Source organism: Enhydra lutris, unplaced genomic scaffold (assembly GCF_002288905.1).
Source record: "Enhydra lutris kenyoni isolate GAN:26980312 unplaced genomic scaffold, ASM228890v2 scaffoldscaffold23, whole genome shotgun sequence".
NCBI classification, from domain to species: Eukaryota; Metazoa; Chordata; class Mammalia; order Carnivora; family Mustelidae; genus Enhydra; species Enhydra lutris.
Window position 1 is genome coordinate 25,595,621 of NW_019154107.1, and position 17,500 is coordinate 25,613,120.

General features: G+C 35.6%; 1 protein-coding gene across 8 annotated transcripts in view; it reads left to right on the top strand.

Annotated features, from left to right (window-relative positions):
* Window positions 1–17,500, top strand: part of LOC111150336 (lysine demethylase 6A) — a 203,904-nt gene that overhangs the window by 140,426 nt on the left and 45,978 nt on the right. Inside the window, exons 9-17 of one of the 8 annotated variants that reach the window (XM_022507787.1) lie at window positions 1,614–1,707; window positions 4,521–4,647; window positions 9,924–10,022; window positions 10,166–10,385; window positions 10,946–11,080; window positions 11,530–11,685; window positions 12,256–12,351; window positions 13,298–13,399; window positions 14,062–14,457. In XM_022507787.1, the coding sequence (XP_022363495.1) occupies window positions 1,614–1,707; window positions 4,521–4,647; window positions 9,924–10,022; window positions 10,166–10,385; window positions 10,946–11,080; window positions 11,530–11,685; window positions 12,256–12,351; window positions 13,298–13,399; window positions 14,062–14,457 (1,425 nt within the window). The remainder of the gene's footprint in view (window positions 1–1,613; window positions 1,708–4,520; window positions 4,648–9,923; window positions 10,023–10,165; window positions 10,386–10,945; window positions 11,081–11,529; window positions 11,686–12,255; window positions 12,352–13,297; window positions 13,400–14,061; window positions 14,458–17,500) is intronic. The other 7 variants (XM_022507788.1, XM_022507791.1, XM_022507789.1 and 4 more) reach the window with 7 other exon arrangements.

A 17,500-nucleotide genomic window follows, 5' to 3' on the forward strand; every position in this document is an offset into this window, starting at 1 on the left:
TGAGCCGAAGGCAGAGGCTTAACCCACTGAGCCACCCAGGCGCCCCTCCACTTTGTGTTTCAAATCAGATCTTTATTTTTCCTTGTGATTTGTATTGTTTGGCCATGCCAAAGAACTTCTTTCCCATCTCAAAGAAATACTCTCCTACATTTTTTTCTCTCATATGGTTCTGAACTGCCTATATATGATAAGAGGTAGAAATCTAACTTGATGTTTCTCAGTGTGATGCAACCAGTTTTTAAAATATTTTTTTGTTATTATTATTGTGTTTGGAAGTATGTTTTAGCATACCATTCGAAGGAATTGAGTTGGATAACTTGGTCCTTACCTTGTACTAATTGCCTAAACAACTTTTTGCGATCAGATTAATATTTAGGGGAACTAATTTAATTGATGAGTAAAAGTTTTAAGTAGTAGCTTCTGTTACTCTCATTGGCTAGTTCTTTCTGATCTTTTCTGTGTTGACATACTGTATTCATGTAGCATCTTACTTGTTTCTCCAGCTCTTTGCTTATCTCATTTGATCCTTAGAACAACTCCAGATGGAAAGATTGGGTATTAGCTCTGTTTTATAGATGTTGAGTCAGTTTCAGTGATTTGCCTGAGGCTCCTACAGCTAGTTTTATATTTCTGCCTATGGTTTTTTGTTTGTTGTTGTTTTTATTTGGAAAGATTTTACTTATTTGAGAGAGTGAGTGGAGGGAGAGAGAGCACAAGCCAGCTGTGGGAGAGCGACAGGGAGAGGGAGAAGCAGACTTCCTGCTGAGCAGGGAGCCCAGTGTGGGACTGGATCCCCAGTCATGACCTGAGCCAAAGGCAGAGGCTTAACTGAGCCACCCAGGAGCCCCTATACCTATGTTTTGTTGAGAAGAATTTGTTTGTCAGGCAGCTGTGGAGTATTGCTGATAATGAATAAAAGCCACCTCAATCCATTTTTCTGCTGAGTATGTATTAAAGGTAATATTTATGAGGTTTTCTTTTGTTAGCTTACCCCTTTTTCCCCCCTTCTCCTTTTTCTTGGAGAAACAGTCTTAAGCTTTATGGCTGTAACAATAATGGGTTTCTTTCACATTTGTACTTTCAGTGGGAAGGTGCTGAGGGTAAATGGTTTCATTTAGAGATTTGCTTATGGAACATTTAAATATTGTGAATGCTGTTACTCTCTAAGTATGGGAAATTTGGTATCTTTACAATCATACATACTATAATGTTTTCCATAGGATATATACCAGTATCCTTTAAACTTAGATTTTAACTACTTTTGCATTTAGATTTTTTAAAGCATTTTTGGTGTATACTCTGTTATTTATATTAAGTTCCTTGGGAACTTGGTGTTTCTAGGTAAACGGATTATGCACTTGGAGATAGAATATTTCTTTCGCTTCGTCAGTGTTATGAGATAAAGGTGAAATTATTTGTTATTAAATAAGTTGATGATTTTAACAATTGAGATGAAGCACATTCTTAAAATTAGGGCATCTTTTAATACTTTGTCAGGATTATGTAGTAAATCTTTTTTTAAAATATTATGCAGTAAATCGTAATATATGAGCTGATTCTTCAAAGATACCAATTTTATTTTTCTTTAAATATCTTTTTTCTGCTTTTTTTAGAGGAAGTATCATTCTGCAAAGGAAGCTTATGAACAACTTTTGCAGACGGAAAACCTTTCTGCACAAGTAAAGGCAACTGTCTTACAACAGTTAGGTATGTAATAGTGTACATTTAGTGTATTACAAGTTTTTCTCTTTATGATTTTTACGTGTCAGAAATAGCAAATATGTGGCTCATATATTCTATTCTTTTTCCTTCTTTTACCCAGAGTTGATAGAATTAATCTGAACTGAGCATATTTCCACCTTCTGCCAAGCATTGTCCATCTCATTTCAGTTCTTCAGTGTAGCTAGTCCTTTTAAATTATCAGAAATTATTCTCTAGTACTTAACCCGTGGGTGAAGGAGGTTGAATACTTCTTTGTGCTACATATACTTACCACTAAGTTAAGTGATTCATCTAGAGTCACTTGGTGGTTGGTGAGCTTGCTTTCATAGCTCTGTCAATAAGATTAACTGAAACATTTCATTTAAAAGTTGTGGAATATCTAACAGTATAGTGTTTTTGTACACATGTAGTATTCTAGTCTGATGTTAAAGATGAAGAAATGTAGCCATTTGGTTGTAATATGTTACCAAGACGATAGTGATTGAGTTCCCTACATTAGTTTTGTTATATAGTTATTGAGTCATGTTTCCTCTATGTATTTGTTATTTGGGTTTCCCCCCAGCTTTTGTTTATTTGTTTTTGGTCTGGGCAAATAATTTATTCTTAATTTTTAACCAATGTGTAGTAATATGAATATTTTCATAAATGTGACTATTACATAGTTTTAAAATCATTTAAGCCTAGATTTTATCACTAATCTTCATGATATTGATACATATCATATGATTAATTATACAAACTGAGCACATTGCCTTAATAAAACTTTCATTTTTAGTTTTGTTTTTAATTTAATCTCTGGTTAGAATTTTACTTGAGTTATCCTTACTTTCAAAAATGGCGGAACTATTTGAATATTTTTTTAGTAAGCTTACAGATCATGTTTGAGTATTGTGAATTTGTATCTTTAAATTAAAACAAGTTTATCCCTCTCTGTCCTCCCTCTACTTGCATGCGTGCGGGCTCTCTCTCAAATAAATAAATGAAATCTTTAAAAAAATTTATAACAAGCTTACTAGTAAAGAAGTTTTTTGTGTTCTTAAGTAAAAAGAACAAAGTAATGCCTTTGGCATAAGGCTGCTTACTCATTCAGCTAATATTTGAATATGAACTTTTTTTTTAATCCACACTATAAGTTTTTATGCATTTTAGATGCAGTGAAGAAAATGTCAATAGCAAAAATGCATACACCTTTTAAATTTAGGAAATAAATTGAAATAGTTTTGGATTATGTCTGAATCACCTGTCCTCTTTAGCGTCGTCTTACCATATTTCAGAGTGTGTAAGTATAATAAACTTCATGCTTTTGAAAGGAAAAAACCCTTCTCCTAATTAAGTCTAACTTATGCCTACACATCATGCTTAAGCAGCTCCTTTCAGAGCTTCTTTCTCTAGGTTCCGTTCTTAATAGTAATAGGGGATAACAGAGAACAGATGAGCAAACATGAACGTGTGATTGACATGTATTTCCATAAAACATAGTAACTCAGTCTCCTTGAAATACCTTTTGGAGCACAGCAACTATAATAAAGGTCAGAAAATAAGGGTTCTTATTTGTTATATGTAATATGGACTATACACGAAGAACAGAGCTGATTTTATGCACTTGAATTGATCCACAACTGAAATATGATTTCCCCAGCAAATTAAACCAAATTATTCCTGTGTATCTCAGAGGTTTTAGAATACAGTCAGTATTCCATGATCCAATCTTTTGATTGCTTACATAGCCCTTTCCTTTACTTTCCCTCTTCCCTCTTCCATACTACAAAAATTGTGCATATTTAAGGTGTACAACATGATACACCTATACATAGTGAAATGAATAGTTTTGGCAAGCTAATCAACAAATCCATTTCCTCAGATGGTTACCATTTGTTTTTGTGTGGTGGGAGCACCCAAAACCTACTCTCTTAGCAAATTTCCTATATATATATTATAGTATTATCAACTATAGTCATTCTGCTGTACATTATTCTCTAGACTTACTCATCCTACGTAACTGCAACTTCGTACCCTTAGACCAGTATCTCCCCATTTCCCCTACCTCCCCATTCCTGGTAACCACCATCCTACTATCTGCTTCTGTGTATTCAGTTTTTTGAGATTCTGCATATAATTGAGATTATGCACTATCTAAACTTATTTATTAAACATTTGTGGTACGCATTTTATACCATTTTTATTTACACCATTTGAATATACTTTTCTTAGCCTTGGGTTTTTTTTTTTTTTTAATAATTGCTGAATGCTTTATAGTTCTTATTTTAGATAAGTTGTGAACATATGTGGCCAGTGCCAGTGAGGCAGGGTTATATGTGTGTGTTGTACTCTGAGCTTATCATTGATTAAGTAGTATCATATTTATTGTTTTTGAAATGAACATTGGGTTAATAGACTGTCTTGGAGAGTCTTAAAATGTACATAAAGTTTTACATAGAGCACTGAATAAGATCAAACATCTTTATATTCTGTGTTTCATAACTTGGATTTTTTCAAATACCAAAAGTAGAAAAGAGGAACTGTAGTTTAATCTACTAAGTGTTAAATCAGTGCTTAATATCGTTTCAGTTTCTTGGGATAAAGTTCTTTATAGGTTTGACTATATCTTCCTGTGAGAAACAGACTTCCTTATGATCAGAATTAGCAGTTCTAAATTTTGGGAGTGTGTATGCCAAACTAAATGAATAAATTGACTGAAAAAAGAGTATTTTTACTTACATGTTTTCTGCTTGGTATTCTTAAAAAATTGAAGAACAATTAAGTCATTTAGGTAAATACTTTTTAATCATTTGCTATAGGTTGGATGCATCACACTGTGGATCTTCTGGGAGATAAAGCCACCAAGGAAAGCTATGCTATTCAATATCTCCAAAAGTCCTTGGAAGCAGATCCTAATTCTGGCCAGTCCTGGTATTTCCTCGGAAGGTGAGACTATACTTGAGTTTTCCTTTGGTTTATTCCAGCTAAGAGATTTGAATTATGAGCTAAAAGGTTTGTTTACATTTATAACCTGATCAGTGTATTATCCTTTTTAAATATATTATCACAAAGATTTCTGGAAGTTAAAGAAAACTTCGGAATGTGATAGTTTTCTCACAGCATAATCTGGTCTACTGGGACATTTCTTATTTTGCTTGTTAGATTTTCATTTGACTTGAATTATTGCTGGTTTTTAAAAAGTCTTATTAGATAATAGTTCTTTATTCTAGCATTTAAATACACTTTCTTTTGAATTCTAGTTTTTTTTTTTCAATGTGTCAAACAGAACAGAATTAATTTCTTATTCTGCCTGGTGACAACCAGTAGCCAATGGGACCTTTCTATTTATAATTTTAGATAGTGATATATAGGTTAGGATGGACATAATTTGATTAATGTAGGTCTCAAATCAGTTCTGCTTGACATCCCACAGTGATAAAGTGGATACATTATTAGCGGTTTTGTTGGAAAGGAGAAGTGACATATAATGAAAATAGTTTTCTATATGTCTATAACCTTTTCTCTATACTTTAGATGCCAAAATTACTGATTATTTGAAATATACCTTTTGTATATGTATCTGATAGATTTATTATTTTGGGCCATTATTAGATTGTATTTTGGTTCCTAACTGGTTTTAGCTTTTGTGGTATGGTGGAAAGATCAATGTACTAGATGTTGAGAGGCTTGGATTCAAGTCTTGGTTAGGCTACTATATGTGGAATCATGGATGGTACAGTTAAACTTTTTGATGCTTCAATTTTCTTTTAACCTATTAAAGAAGAGGATTATGTTAGATCGTTGGTTTTCATAGGGGACTATTTTGTCCCATAGAGGACAATTTATAATGTGTGGAGATACTTGGTTATCACAGCTATGGGGAATGCTACAGACATCTAGTGGGACAGCCCTCTAGAACAAAAAATTAACCTCACCCAAAATGTCAGTAGTGACGAGGTTGAGAAGCCCTGGGTATAAATGTCTGTTAGGTACCTACTCACCCTAAGGGTTTCAATTTTGTGATTTCTTTTGAAATTATCCCATTTTGTTTTAATTTAGCTCTTTGAATTTTCCATATAATCATGTTAAGTTTTAGCATTCTTTATGGTTTCATTTTTCCTTTAAATTTAGAAAAGTGTGTTTCTATGAGATGGAGTAATATTAAGATTTTTTTTTTAAATTTTGATAAGTCACTAATAATGTACAGTAAGAGTTGGCTGGGAAAGTACCTATTTTTAGCAGAAATGTTCTAATGCCTTCCAGGGCTTATAAAATCATCTAATTTGGGTTGCTCACTAGAAAAGCTTGAGAGTCCAAATTTTGTCTTTCTCTCTCACTGAAGATATTTGGGAGCAGAAGCTGGATCTTACCATCTTTGTATATTCTCACCTAGCAAAGTGGCTATACAATAAATGGAATAAATGAACTGACTGAACATCATTTGCATTTGGAGCTGGCACCGTTGCTGGTGTTAGTGTTGCACAGTGGGAGGCTTCATACAGGGACTGGAAAGGAGATTCAGTACTGGGAAGTAGGGGCTGCCTAGTCATGGCCTCTAGTGTTAACATTTATACGTGAAAATTTATTTCAATATATGTTAAAAGGCATGTGTACCAGAGATTATTTTCCTTTTGACCTAAAGATAAGTAGTTAAATACAATACAGTAGTGTTGTTGTCTTTTTAGTATGCTTTTAAAAAATTCTAGGCATTTAAATATCTAAAATTACTATTTTAGTAATGCTATAATTTTCAGCTCTGTGAACAGTATTCCATGGGAGGGTGTTTTTTTGTTTTTTGTTTTTTTTTAAATTTTAGTAACTGACTTCATATTTTAAGCCATTGAGATGCTTTTATTCGAATCTTTTCAGATAAAATTTTCCAGATACGCGACATGCTTTATGATTTCTCAAATAAAGGATACTTACCTCAGTTTAATTTGTTTTGGAGTTCAAGATTATCATGTTAGATGTTAATGATTTTTTTTATCCATAATAACATAATTCGACAGTTGTTTTAGACTTTTTTCATTGATGTTTACTTTTTTTTTTTTAAACCTCGTTTCACTGCCTACTGACGTGTTGCTTCTAATCCTTTTTGTTGTGAGAAAATTTTTGTAAATAGTGTGTATTTTAAAAGTTATTAAAGCTCTTGGGGCGCCTGGGTGGCTCACTGGGTTAAGCCTCTGCCTTCAGCTCAGGTCATGATCTCACGGTCCTGGGATCGAGCCCTGCATCAGGCTCTCTGCTCCGCACGGAACCTGCTTCCCCCGCTCTCTCTCTGCCTGCCTCACTGCCTACTTGTGATCTCTCTCTCTCTCTCTTTCTCTGTCAAATAAAATAATTAATTAATTCTAAAAAGTTATTAAAGCTCAGAATGACAACCTCAAGTGTCAGATAACTTTGGGATTTGATGACCCTAATATTTCTGAGGCTTTTCATACTTACCTTTGCCTTCAGGTGTGTGTTGGAGATGTCATTTGGCTTGTCTGTATCATAATACAAGGATAGTGTGGTAATGCTCTTATACTAGTACTAATCACTAACATTGTTACCACAGAACTATAGAATGTTAGAGCAAGGAGGGAACCAGGGAGGTCACCTCCTTCACTCTGTAAACCCTTCCATTTTATAGATATAGAAAGTGAGTTCAGAGAAGTAAAATGTTTTGTCCAAGGTCATAGTCACACAGGTAACTAAGTCAGAACAGGAACTAGAGCCTAGGTTCACTTTCTGCTTTTTCAGAGACACAAGGCTGTCTCAGGGGAACTTAAGTTTTATTAGAGGAAAATTGGTTGGTGGTTGGACTGGGACATCTGCATTTGGGCACATTGGTTTCCTACTTTCACTTTGTAGGAATGGAATGTGAAAACATTGGTTTGGGGAATTACTGCTTATTCCTCCCAGTGGTGAGGTAAATTTGTCTATAAATCTGAGATTTGGCTTTGATTTAAGAACAACAAACAGAATGTTTTTTTCTACTATCTGTTAAGCATTTCCTTCCTTCATGGTATCTGTCCCTATTTGGCATTGTTAATGACTTCTCCTGAATTCTCCCTTAGTAAAGGAGACACTGCCTTCTCTGTTTCAGTCACTGACATTTGTTATTGCCCAATCCGCAAAATTAGTGATTCCTTAGGCTTATTTTCACCTCTCCCTCCTAGGTGTCCTGTGTTCTTACACCCTCTCTTTTATGTGGATAAATTTCAAACCTAGATCTCTGTATTTCAAGGTATTAAATTTCAGGACCACATCTATTCTTTACCTAACATTATCCATTTTAGTGTTCTCACCTCACATCAAAGTAAGCATATTTCAAACCTCATTCATCATATTCTTTTCCAAATCATCTCCTCTTCTTTTAGTTTTGCCAATGAGGTCACCTTTTATTTATTTATTTTTTAAAACTCTCTTTGCTCAGGCTTAAATCTAAGTTATTACCCACGGATATCTAATCAGTCGGTCACAAAGTCTTTATCTGTCTTTTTGGTTTACTTTTTCTCCCTTCTTTTTCTTTCATGCCATGTTCTTTTATCCCAGTTTTGGCCTGCTCCAAGTCAGTGAGTATAGCTGCCTTCTTTTTTACTGTCCATAATTTATTTTCCTTCCAGTTTATCCCTACACATTGTTAGCAGATTAATATTCCTGTGAAGTACTTTCATGGTGCCATTTCTCTTGTTAGAAGAACAAAAATTTCAGTTATCCTCAGGCTGGATTTATAATTCTCTACTCTTTGTATCTGTGCTGTCTCCTCTATATTGGGTTTTGCTCATCCTCTTCAAACAACATTTTGAAATGCCTTCTCTCATCTTCTCTGTCTGAATCAGTGGTTCCTGAGACTTTTGGATTACATGAATCAGTAAAATTCCAGAGAATAATCATGAGGATCTAAATATGCTATTTGGGCACGTAAAAACACTTACGAATTTTTTTTTTTTTTCTTCTAAAGATTTTATTTATTTATTTGACAGAGAGAGAGATCACAGGTAGGCAGAGAGGCGGGCAGAGAGAGAGGAAGGGAAGCAGGCTCCCTGTTGATCAGATAGCCCGATGTGGGGCTCGATCCCAGGACTCCGGGATCAATGACCTGAGCTGAAGGCAGAGGCTTTAATCCACTGAGCCACCCAGGCGCCCCACACTTACGAATTTTTTACTGTTTACCCGGCCAGTTATATTTCAAAATAAGTTGGTTTCAATAAAAATATTAATTAGTTTAATGGAAAATTTATGTATGTAAGTGCATGTTATTTTTCAGTCTTATTTTCATGGTCACATTGCCATACACTGGCTGATAATGAATAATCAGTGATCTAAACTTATATGCATTATGCATATTCAGATTCCTTAGTGTTATCCTTCCCTTGCTTTTCCTAAATCCTGTAGTGTATATTGTGGTGTCTTCTACCCTAAATTCTCAGACCAGTTCTTGTCTATGTCAGCCATGTGATTACGGCATCATGACATTTGTAATGTGTCTTCAGTCCTCAACTAAATTGTAAGCTCCTTAAAGGCAGGGACTGGGTTTTATTTTTTTCTTTTTTCCTTAGTGCAAAGCACTAAGAAGATAATTTCTGTATTTATAGTTCCAGCTGCTGTTCTGTATCCATCCAGTACATCTGCATTAAGAAAATGACAGGTCCTTGAAACTTTAATTATCCCTTCTTCCCTTATGTGATGTGAAATATTGTACTCACCTTATTATTACTGTTTTTGATAGTTAGCTTGATTTTTACCTGCATCTTAATATTTGTATTTTTTACGAATTACAGAGTGGTTGACCTCATGGTTATTATTTAGGAAAGGAGAACTGAAATCTGATTTGGCAAGTCTTACCAACATAGAATGGTTTTCTTGGTTTTTAACTCTGTATTTTTAATGAATGTAAGCTATATAAATAGATCAGGCTGTTCAAGTGTAATGGCCCGTGCATGTGTATGCACATATGTGCTTTCAACTCTATATGATATTGAAGTAATATGGCCTTTAATTATTTTAATATTCATTAATGCAGCATGCTTTAGCACTTACCAGATCAACTATAGTATAGTTTACTGAGTGGTTAATTATAACTTACATTATAATTTTATATATATACACACATTCACAGAAATATGTTAGCTTGTTAGGATTTTTTATTTGCTTTGATATGTGTAGTCCATTTTTCAGAAAATTAATTTATCAGTATTAATGGAATTGTCTGGATTTTTTCCCCCCTCCCTTCTCAGGTGCTATTCAAGTATTGGGAAAGTTCAGGATGCCTTTATATCTTACAGGCAGTCTATTGATAAATCAGAAGCAAGTGCAGATACATGGTGTTCAATAGGGTAAGACATTATATAAAAATAATGGTATTATACTTGATATACAGCAGTTGCATCACATGTAATGTACTTGGTAGTTAATACCATGTGAGAAGCTAAGTAGTTTTCTTAGTTGACCTATTTTTTTTTTTTCTTCCTCTTTCTAGCGTGCTATATCAGCAGCAAAATCAGCCTATGGATGCTTTACAGGCTTACATTTGTGCTGTACAATTGGACCATGGCCATGCTGCAGCCTGGATGGACCTAGGCACACTCTACGAATCCTGCAACCAGCCTCAAGATGCCATTAAATGCTACTTAAATGCAACCAGAAGCAAAAGTTGTAGTAATACCTCTGCACTTGCAGCACGAATTAAGTATTTACAGGTAAAACTTTTAAATAGCAGTTTTTTAAAAGCATATGTTTCCCTATGACACTCAGGCAGGAGGCGGGTGGCTGGAAAGTTTGTCTAGTTGTGTTTTGATGTCTATAATTTGTTTCCATATTTTGTAAACATACCATAGCTTGTAATATTATTTTAAACTTTTCATTTTAAGTAAGATATGCAGTACTTAAAAGATGCTCTTTTGCACATTTACTGTTGATGCATATTAATTTACATAATTTTTTTCTATGTGCTGTCTACATTTTTAAGTTGTCATAGCATTTTAGAGCAAAGAACACAAACACTGTCTTTCACTCTTGCTTGGAGTTTCATGAGAAGACAGCTATGAGAACTCTGAAAACAGAGCTCAGCTTTGTTTTAATTCTCACAAAGGTTTATATTCCGGTTACCCTCTTTATACTTAGTATCTTTCTGAAACCCCAAATTAAGAATCTATTTTCTTTTAAAAACAATTAGTTATAGCATTTAGGAAGATTTAGTGGACTTGCTCTTACTCAAGTAGGCTTGTGTTAAATTTGCTTTTTACATAATTTTTCCTAGGCTCAGTTGTGTAACCTTCCACAAGGTAGTCTACAGAATAAAACTAAATTACTTCCTAGTATTGAGGAGGCGTGGAGCCTACCAATCCCCGCAGAGCTTACCTCCAGGCAGGGTGCCATGAACACAGCACAGCAGGTGAGAAGTTGGGTTATGTTCTGCAGGTGCCCAGCTTTAAGGGTTCTTTTCAATCTATAGTGGTCAAGCGTATTTTACTAAGTACAGGAGGCTTTTATTAATGAAAAGCCTTTTGCTGTAATTGTGAAGGGAATCTAGATCAAAATAAAACTCCCTCTGATATGGGAAGAAATTTTGGGGTGCCAATTTAGAACCTTTGTGCATTTTATGATTTTGAAGGAGATTTCTTAAAATAATGCTGCAGTGGTTTGTTTAATTTTTAAAGCAGTTTTTCAAAGGAAGGTACACATTCCTCCATTGATGATTCATTTGATTTTGATTTTCAATAATTGCATTCAGCGATGTCCACACAGCTTTGAAAAGTATGCAGTTTGTAAAGTTTTATAATTTGAAGGAATGAACTAAGAATATATAGAACCCTATTTTTGTCTTCCTTCTGTGATTCTTAGGCATGTAAACCTCATCATCCAAATACTGAACCTGTAGTAGGCCTCAGTCAAACACCAATTTCACAGCAGTCCTTGCCACTACACATGATTCCTTCTAGCCAAGTAGATGACCTGTCCAGTCCTGCCAAGAGGAAAAGAACATCTAGTCCAACAAAGGTATATGTTTTAGAGAAATAGAAAATCCCATTCAAAAAGGAAACTCCCAACTGCCCTGAACTTGTGCAGTTTGACTGTCTCCTGTTTTTTATTTTAAATCTGTGGACATCAAAGAGTGAAAGGTTTGAGTTTTCCATCCCAAATTCTTAGCATCCTATTAAATATAGAAAGTAGGGATAAATTTGCATTCATCAAATCATTTTATTCATCTCCCTGCCGTTAAGATCTCAACACACTTTTCATCATCACTTTCTACTGACATTGAGATTTATTTATTGTTGGATCTAGTGGACAGTGTGGTGTTTAGGTTAGCCATTTGGGCCATAGTTTAGGGGTGGGCCTTTTTGGGTGGCTTATTAAAGAATCAATATTTTTGTTTTAAATTTATGATTTCCCAAATTTATTATGCATGTACAATTATTTTTAAAAGAATTTAATGTCTTAACGTTTTTTATATGTAATATTCCAGTTCATAGTCATTTGGCCTTCATTAGTCATTGTTGTTAACTCCATGGATTTAACCAAATGTTCTTTAATTTTATTTTTTTTTTTTTTATCAATTTTCCTCAGAGCACTCCCGACAATTGGAGTGGTGGCCATGCAGTGTCACAGCCTCCAGTACAACAACAAGCTCACTCGTGGTGTTTGACGCCACAGAAATTACAGGTGTGTGAGATGTGCTTCTGACAGATTGTGTTTCCTCTTCAAAAAGAGTAGAAGCAGTGAACTTTAAATTTTGAAGTATTCTTAAAGTTGAGTGGCAGTAAATTCAATTAATGTGCACATAAGCAAAATGAACCTACTTTTATCAGAGTACTGGGATCATTTAGTCTTGATTTTTCACTTATTTTTAGTTTTATTTTTAAACAGGCAGTATATCCACAGGGTTCAAACTGCATCAGTATGATTATAGTCTATATAGAGTAAATTCTCTTTCCAGTTCCTGCTCCTGCCCACTTAGTTCTCCTTTTGACAGCCAGTCTCTGTTATTAGTTGACCGGTCTTTCCTCAGATATGGCATGCATGTACAAGCAAATATGCATCCTCCTCCTTTCATACGTTACTATTTTTCTCCTTTTTTACACAAATGGTACAATGTAATATATATTGTTAACAACGTATTTTTATAGACCTTTCCGTGTCAAGTGTGTAAAAGAGCTTCTTTGTTCTCTTATGACTGTGGCGTATTTATGTAGATTTCACACCTTTATTTAAGCAGAGCACTTGTTTTGGATGGTCAGGCTGTCTTCAAACTTTTCTTATTCCGAACAGTGCTGCTTTGAGTGTACCTGACATGATGCATTTGTAAGCTTAAAGAACTTTCTGTTTGAATACCGAAAAATACTGTATTGACAAGTAAAATTTTATGCCCATTTGTCTCAAATATCCCATTATAGTAAACCTCTTTAGGTGAATGTTTACTTCTTACTTTCTTAAACTTAAAGGGCTTCATCTTGGGGTTGATTACTGTTGATTGGGAATCTGTATCTTTGACTAGATAGTGGTTTTGAGTTGGTCTAGTTGTTTTGGGACAAGGTTGCATAGAATAGTGAGCTTGAGCTGGTTTCTTAGATATGCCTTTGACTGTATTCTCCTTTCTTCTTCTTCCTAGCACTTGGAACAGCTCCGTGCAAATAGAAATAACTTAAATCCAGCACAGAAACTGATGCTGGAACAGCTGGAAAGTCAGTTTGTCTTAATGCAGCAACACCAAGTGTGTATAGCGTTTTTTCCCCCTAAAATTTGTTAGCATTTTGAGTATTTTTCTTTACTAAAACATCCTTTTAGAGCATGTTCATGCCCACTTCTTTCTGCCAGTTTTTGCTGGAAGTTAGTAGTCTTGCGTCCTAAAATATTAATAGTGGACAGAGATTTTTAGGTAAAAACAGCTATAAATTTCATTTTGAGCACAAGACGTGGTATTGTCTTACTTATTTACATGCTATTTTGCCTGTGTTCTAAGGGTTTATTTATATTATTTATTACTTAACAAGCTATCCGAAACTGAGGTGAGGTTCTTCAGGACTTGTTTAGTTTGGAGGATCTGGCATATAAATAAAACAGAATGAAAATTTGAGATTCCTTGTTTGTTTGCTTAGGGAAAGGACCTGTAAATTCCAGTTTCCATAATTATCAGCTGCTTTCTTTTATCATTACTGAAGGGATGTTTCTCAAAACAGATTTCTGTTTTTTTAAGGGAGCTAATCAAAATATGAACAAACAAAATTTTTTATTTTTAAAAGTGTGTATTTTTCAACCTAGAGAAATTAAACATTAGGATAAGATAGAGATTACCTGGTTACACACCTTCATGTTCTGATTCTCAACTTTATGGGCCACATAAGCAGCATTTATTTTTCATTTGCTTTTTGACAGATGAGACAAACAGGAGTTGCACAGGTACGATCTACTGGAATTCCTAATGGGCCAACAGCTGACTCATCACTGCCTACAAACTCAGTCTCTGGCCAGCAGCCACAGCTTGCTCTGACCAGAGTGCCTAGCGTCTCTCAGCCTGGAGTCCGCCCTGCCTGCCCTGGGCAGCTTTTGGCCAACGGACCCTTTTCTACAGGCCATGTTCCCTGTAGCACATCAAGAACGCTGGGGAGTACAGACACTATTTTGATAGGCAATAATCACATAACAGGAAGTGGAAGTAATGGAAACGTGCCTTACCTGCAGCGAAACGCAGTCACTCTACCTCATAACCGCACAAACCTGACCAGCAGCGCAGAGGAGCCGTGGAAAAACCAACTATCTAACTCCACTCAGGTAATAGAAGGACTAGCTGCTTTGTTGGCTTCTCACATAGTAGTTGTCTTTATTTGGTTTATGCATTTTGAGAGGAAAAAAAAGTTTGAGGAACTGTTTTTATAAGCATTTTATAGTACTGTAATGTTATTATCTACATTTTGACTCTCTATAGACACACACACACAAGTATACTTTCTTTTCCATTATGAGATTCTCCCCACGCATGCGCACACCTGCACAATCTTGGAACCCCCCCCCAAAAAAATAGATCATACAGTCCTCCAAAACTTTCTGGTAACTTATAGTGGCATAAATATTTATGTAATATTACTCAGTTCATTTCTACATGTATTGCCTGCTTAAGATCAGGTGCTTATGCTAAGTTTTAGCTATTCACTGTGGTAGGTGAAAAAGTTCATTAAAGAAGCAGTTACCATAAATTACTATGAAACATGACTTTGGTGAAAAGTGCTGCCAGAGTACCTAGGAGGGCACATAAACTAAGATGTTAAGAGTCTCCAGAAATTGGAGAATTGGGGAAGGTAGAGAGGTGGTAAAGTGTGCCTAGAGTATAGATTTTGAAGAGGGAAGGACAAAATATCAGGCTGAGGAAGGTAGAAAAAGTTGCCTAATTTGTCTTGAAGGCAAAGTGGAGTCACTGAAGTTTTCAAAACAGAATAATGGATTTCATGAACATTATTTCTGTCAAGAATATGTGCCATATTTTACTCAGTTCACTGTTCAACATAATTTTTAAGTTTTTACTTCTAAATATTTATGCACATAGTTTTTCCTATGTTTTGGATTATTTCCATGGAAAGGATGTTTCAAAGTGGAACTGAAGTGTCAGAGAGTAAGCATCTAGAAAAATGTTGCCAATACACATTGCCAAATTATCTGTACTTTTATTAGTCTGCTGTAAGAAATATTGGACTTACTGCTGGTTAGCCTTATATTGGTCAAACCAAGATAAGTTCTTTTTCTAAGACTTCTAAGTTTATTCTTAAAGTACTACTGTTGGTGGGACCATCTCTTCTAGAATGATTAGTGGTTTTATTTATCCTTAAATGTTGAACACCTACTGTGTCCATGTCCTGTTTGAGGTTCCAGAGGTAAATCAGCAAACACACAAAAGTGTCTTAATTCATGCAGGTAAAAAACAAAACAAAACAAAAAAATAAACAACCATTATATATAGAACATTAGGTAATGCTATGATTAGTTCTCTGGAAAAGTGTATTAGAAAGGGGAGCTGGGGAGTGCTAGAGATCAGTAGTAGTAGAGGATTCACAATTATAAATAGGAAAGTCAGAGAAGGCTTCACTGGAAGGTGACATTTGAATAAAGACCTGAAAGAGTTAAAGAAGTGAGCCTTAAAGGTATTTGCGGTAAGAGTGTTCCAAGCCCGGGGAGCAGCTAGGAGCAGTAGGCCCTAAGGTAGGAGTGTATTTTGGATTTTTTGAGGCAAATCAAGTTGGCAAGCATGGCTGAGCCGGGCCAGCTAAGGGTGAGAAGGGAGGTAAATGTGGCCCAGCCGGAAACAGGCTGTCTGCATCATTTTCAACCTTGAAGGCCATTATAAGGGTATTGGATTTTATTATGTGTTACATGGGAAACTGTAGGGGGATTTTGAGTGGAGGAGTAACATGATCTGACTTAGTTTTTAACCAGATCCTCTTTGGTACTCTGTGGATAGATTAAAGGAGGCAAAGGTAGAAATGATGTGACTGATTTGGAGATTATTGCTGTAAACCGGGTTAAGAGATGGTGGTGGCTAGACCCAGAATGGCAGCAGTAGAAATGGTCAGCTTTTGGGTTCATTTGGAAGGTAGAACTGATAGGATTAGCTTATAGAGTGGGATGTGAAAGAGAGGAGGAATCCAAGGTAATGGGACCCACCTCAACTGGTGAATAAGTCTGGGTGGGCTCACGTGGGTGTGGAGAGGAAGCAGTAGATGGAGGAAAGAACTCAAGACCCTGAGCCTTGGGGCATTCCATTGTAGTAAGTCAGGAAATTGAAGAACTAGCAAAGAAGGCTAGAAGAGGAATGACCTGTGAGGTAGTAGGAGCTCCAGGAGAATGTAAGTGATGCCCTGGAAGCCAAGTGAAGAAAATCTTTGAAGGAGGAAAGCATGATCAAAGTATAAATCATATAGTACTCATTGGCCTTGTAAGGTAAGGACTGGGAATTGACCATCAAGCCAAATGTACCTCATGACCATGCCTGCTTTTGTTACTGTTTTTGTTTTACAGCCTACAAATGAAGAATGGATTTTGCAGTTTTAGAGCATTCTTTAAAAAAAAAAAAAGTGTAACAGAGACTATATGGCCCACAAAGCCTAAAATATTTTTTATGTGACACTTTACAGAAAACATTTGGATGAGAAAATTTCAGTGGATTGGTGGGGGCCCAAAGCCTAACTGTAGTGGGCTTTAGCGTAAAATGGAAAAAGAAATTGAAAGCAATAAATGTAGACAGTTCCAATACAGATACTTCAGTCATGTGGGCTGTGTACTGCACAGTGCCAGGCGTGCCATCCCCACAGATCATGACATAAAAAGGAAGAAGAGAAACAGGTAATAGCTGGAAGGGAAGTAGGACTAAGAGTTTCTGTTTTTTTTTTTGTTTTGTTTTGTTTTTGTTTTTAAAGATTTTATTTATTTATTTGACCGACAGAGATCACAGGTAGGCAAAGAGAGAGGAGGAAGCAGGCAGGACCCTGGGTTCATGACCTGAGCTGAAGGCAGAGGCTTTAACCCACTGAGCCACCCAGGCGCCCCTAAGAGTTGTTTTTTGTTTTAAATTTAAGTTGGGAGAAATCAGAAAAAAGGTTAAGGGGGGAGGTGAAAGCTATTGGGCAGCATTAGGTATAGAGGGAGAAATTAACACAGGAGGAGGAGAAAATTGTTAGAGTAGGTGAGAGGATGAGATTTTGGGGGGTTCCGGTTCATTAACATTAAAGGATTGTTAAAAGAATAACATGAGATTTTTGATAGAATGCCTATAGTGCTAAGGTATAATTGGCAGCTAATAAATGAGAACTTTGGTTATGCTGTGTAA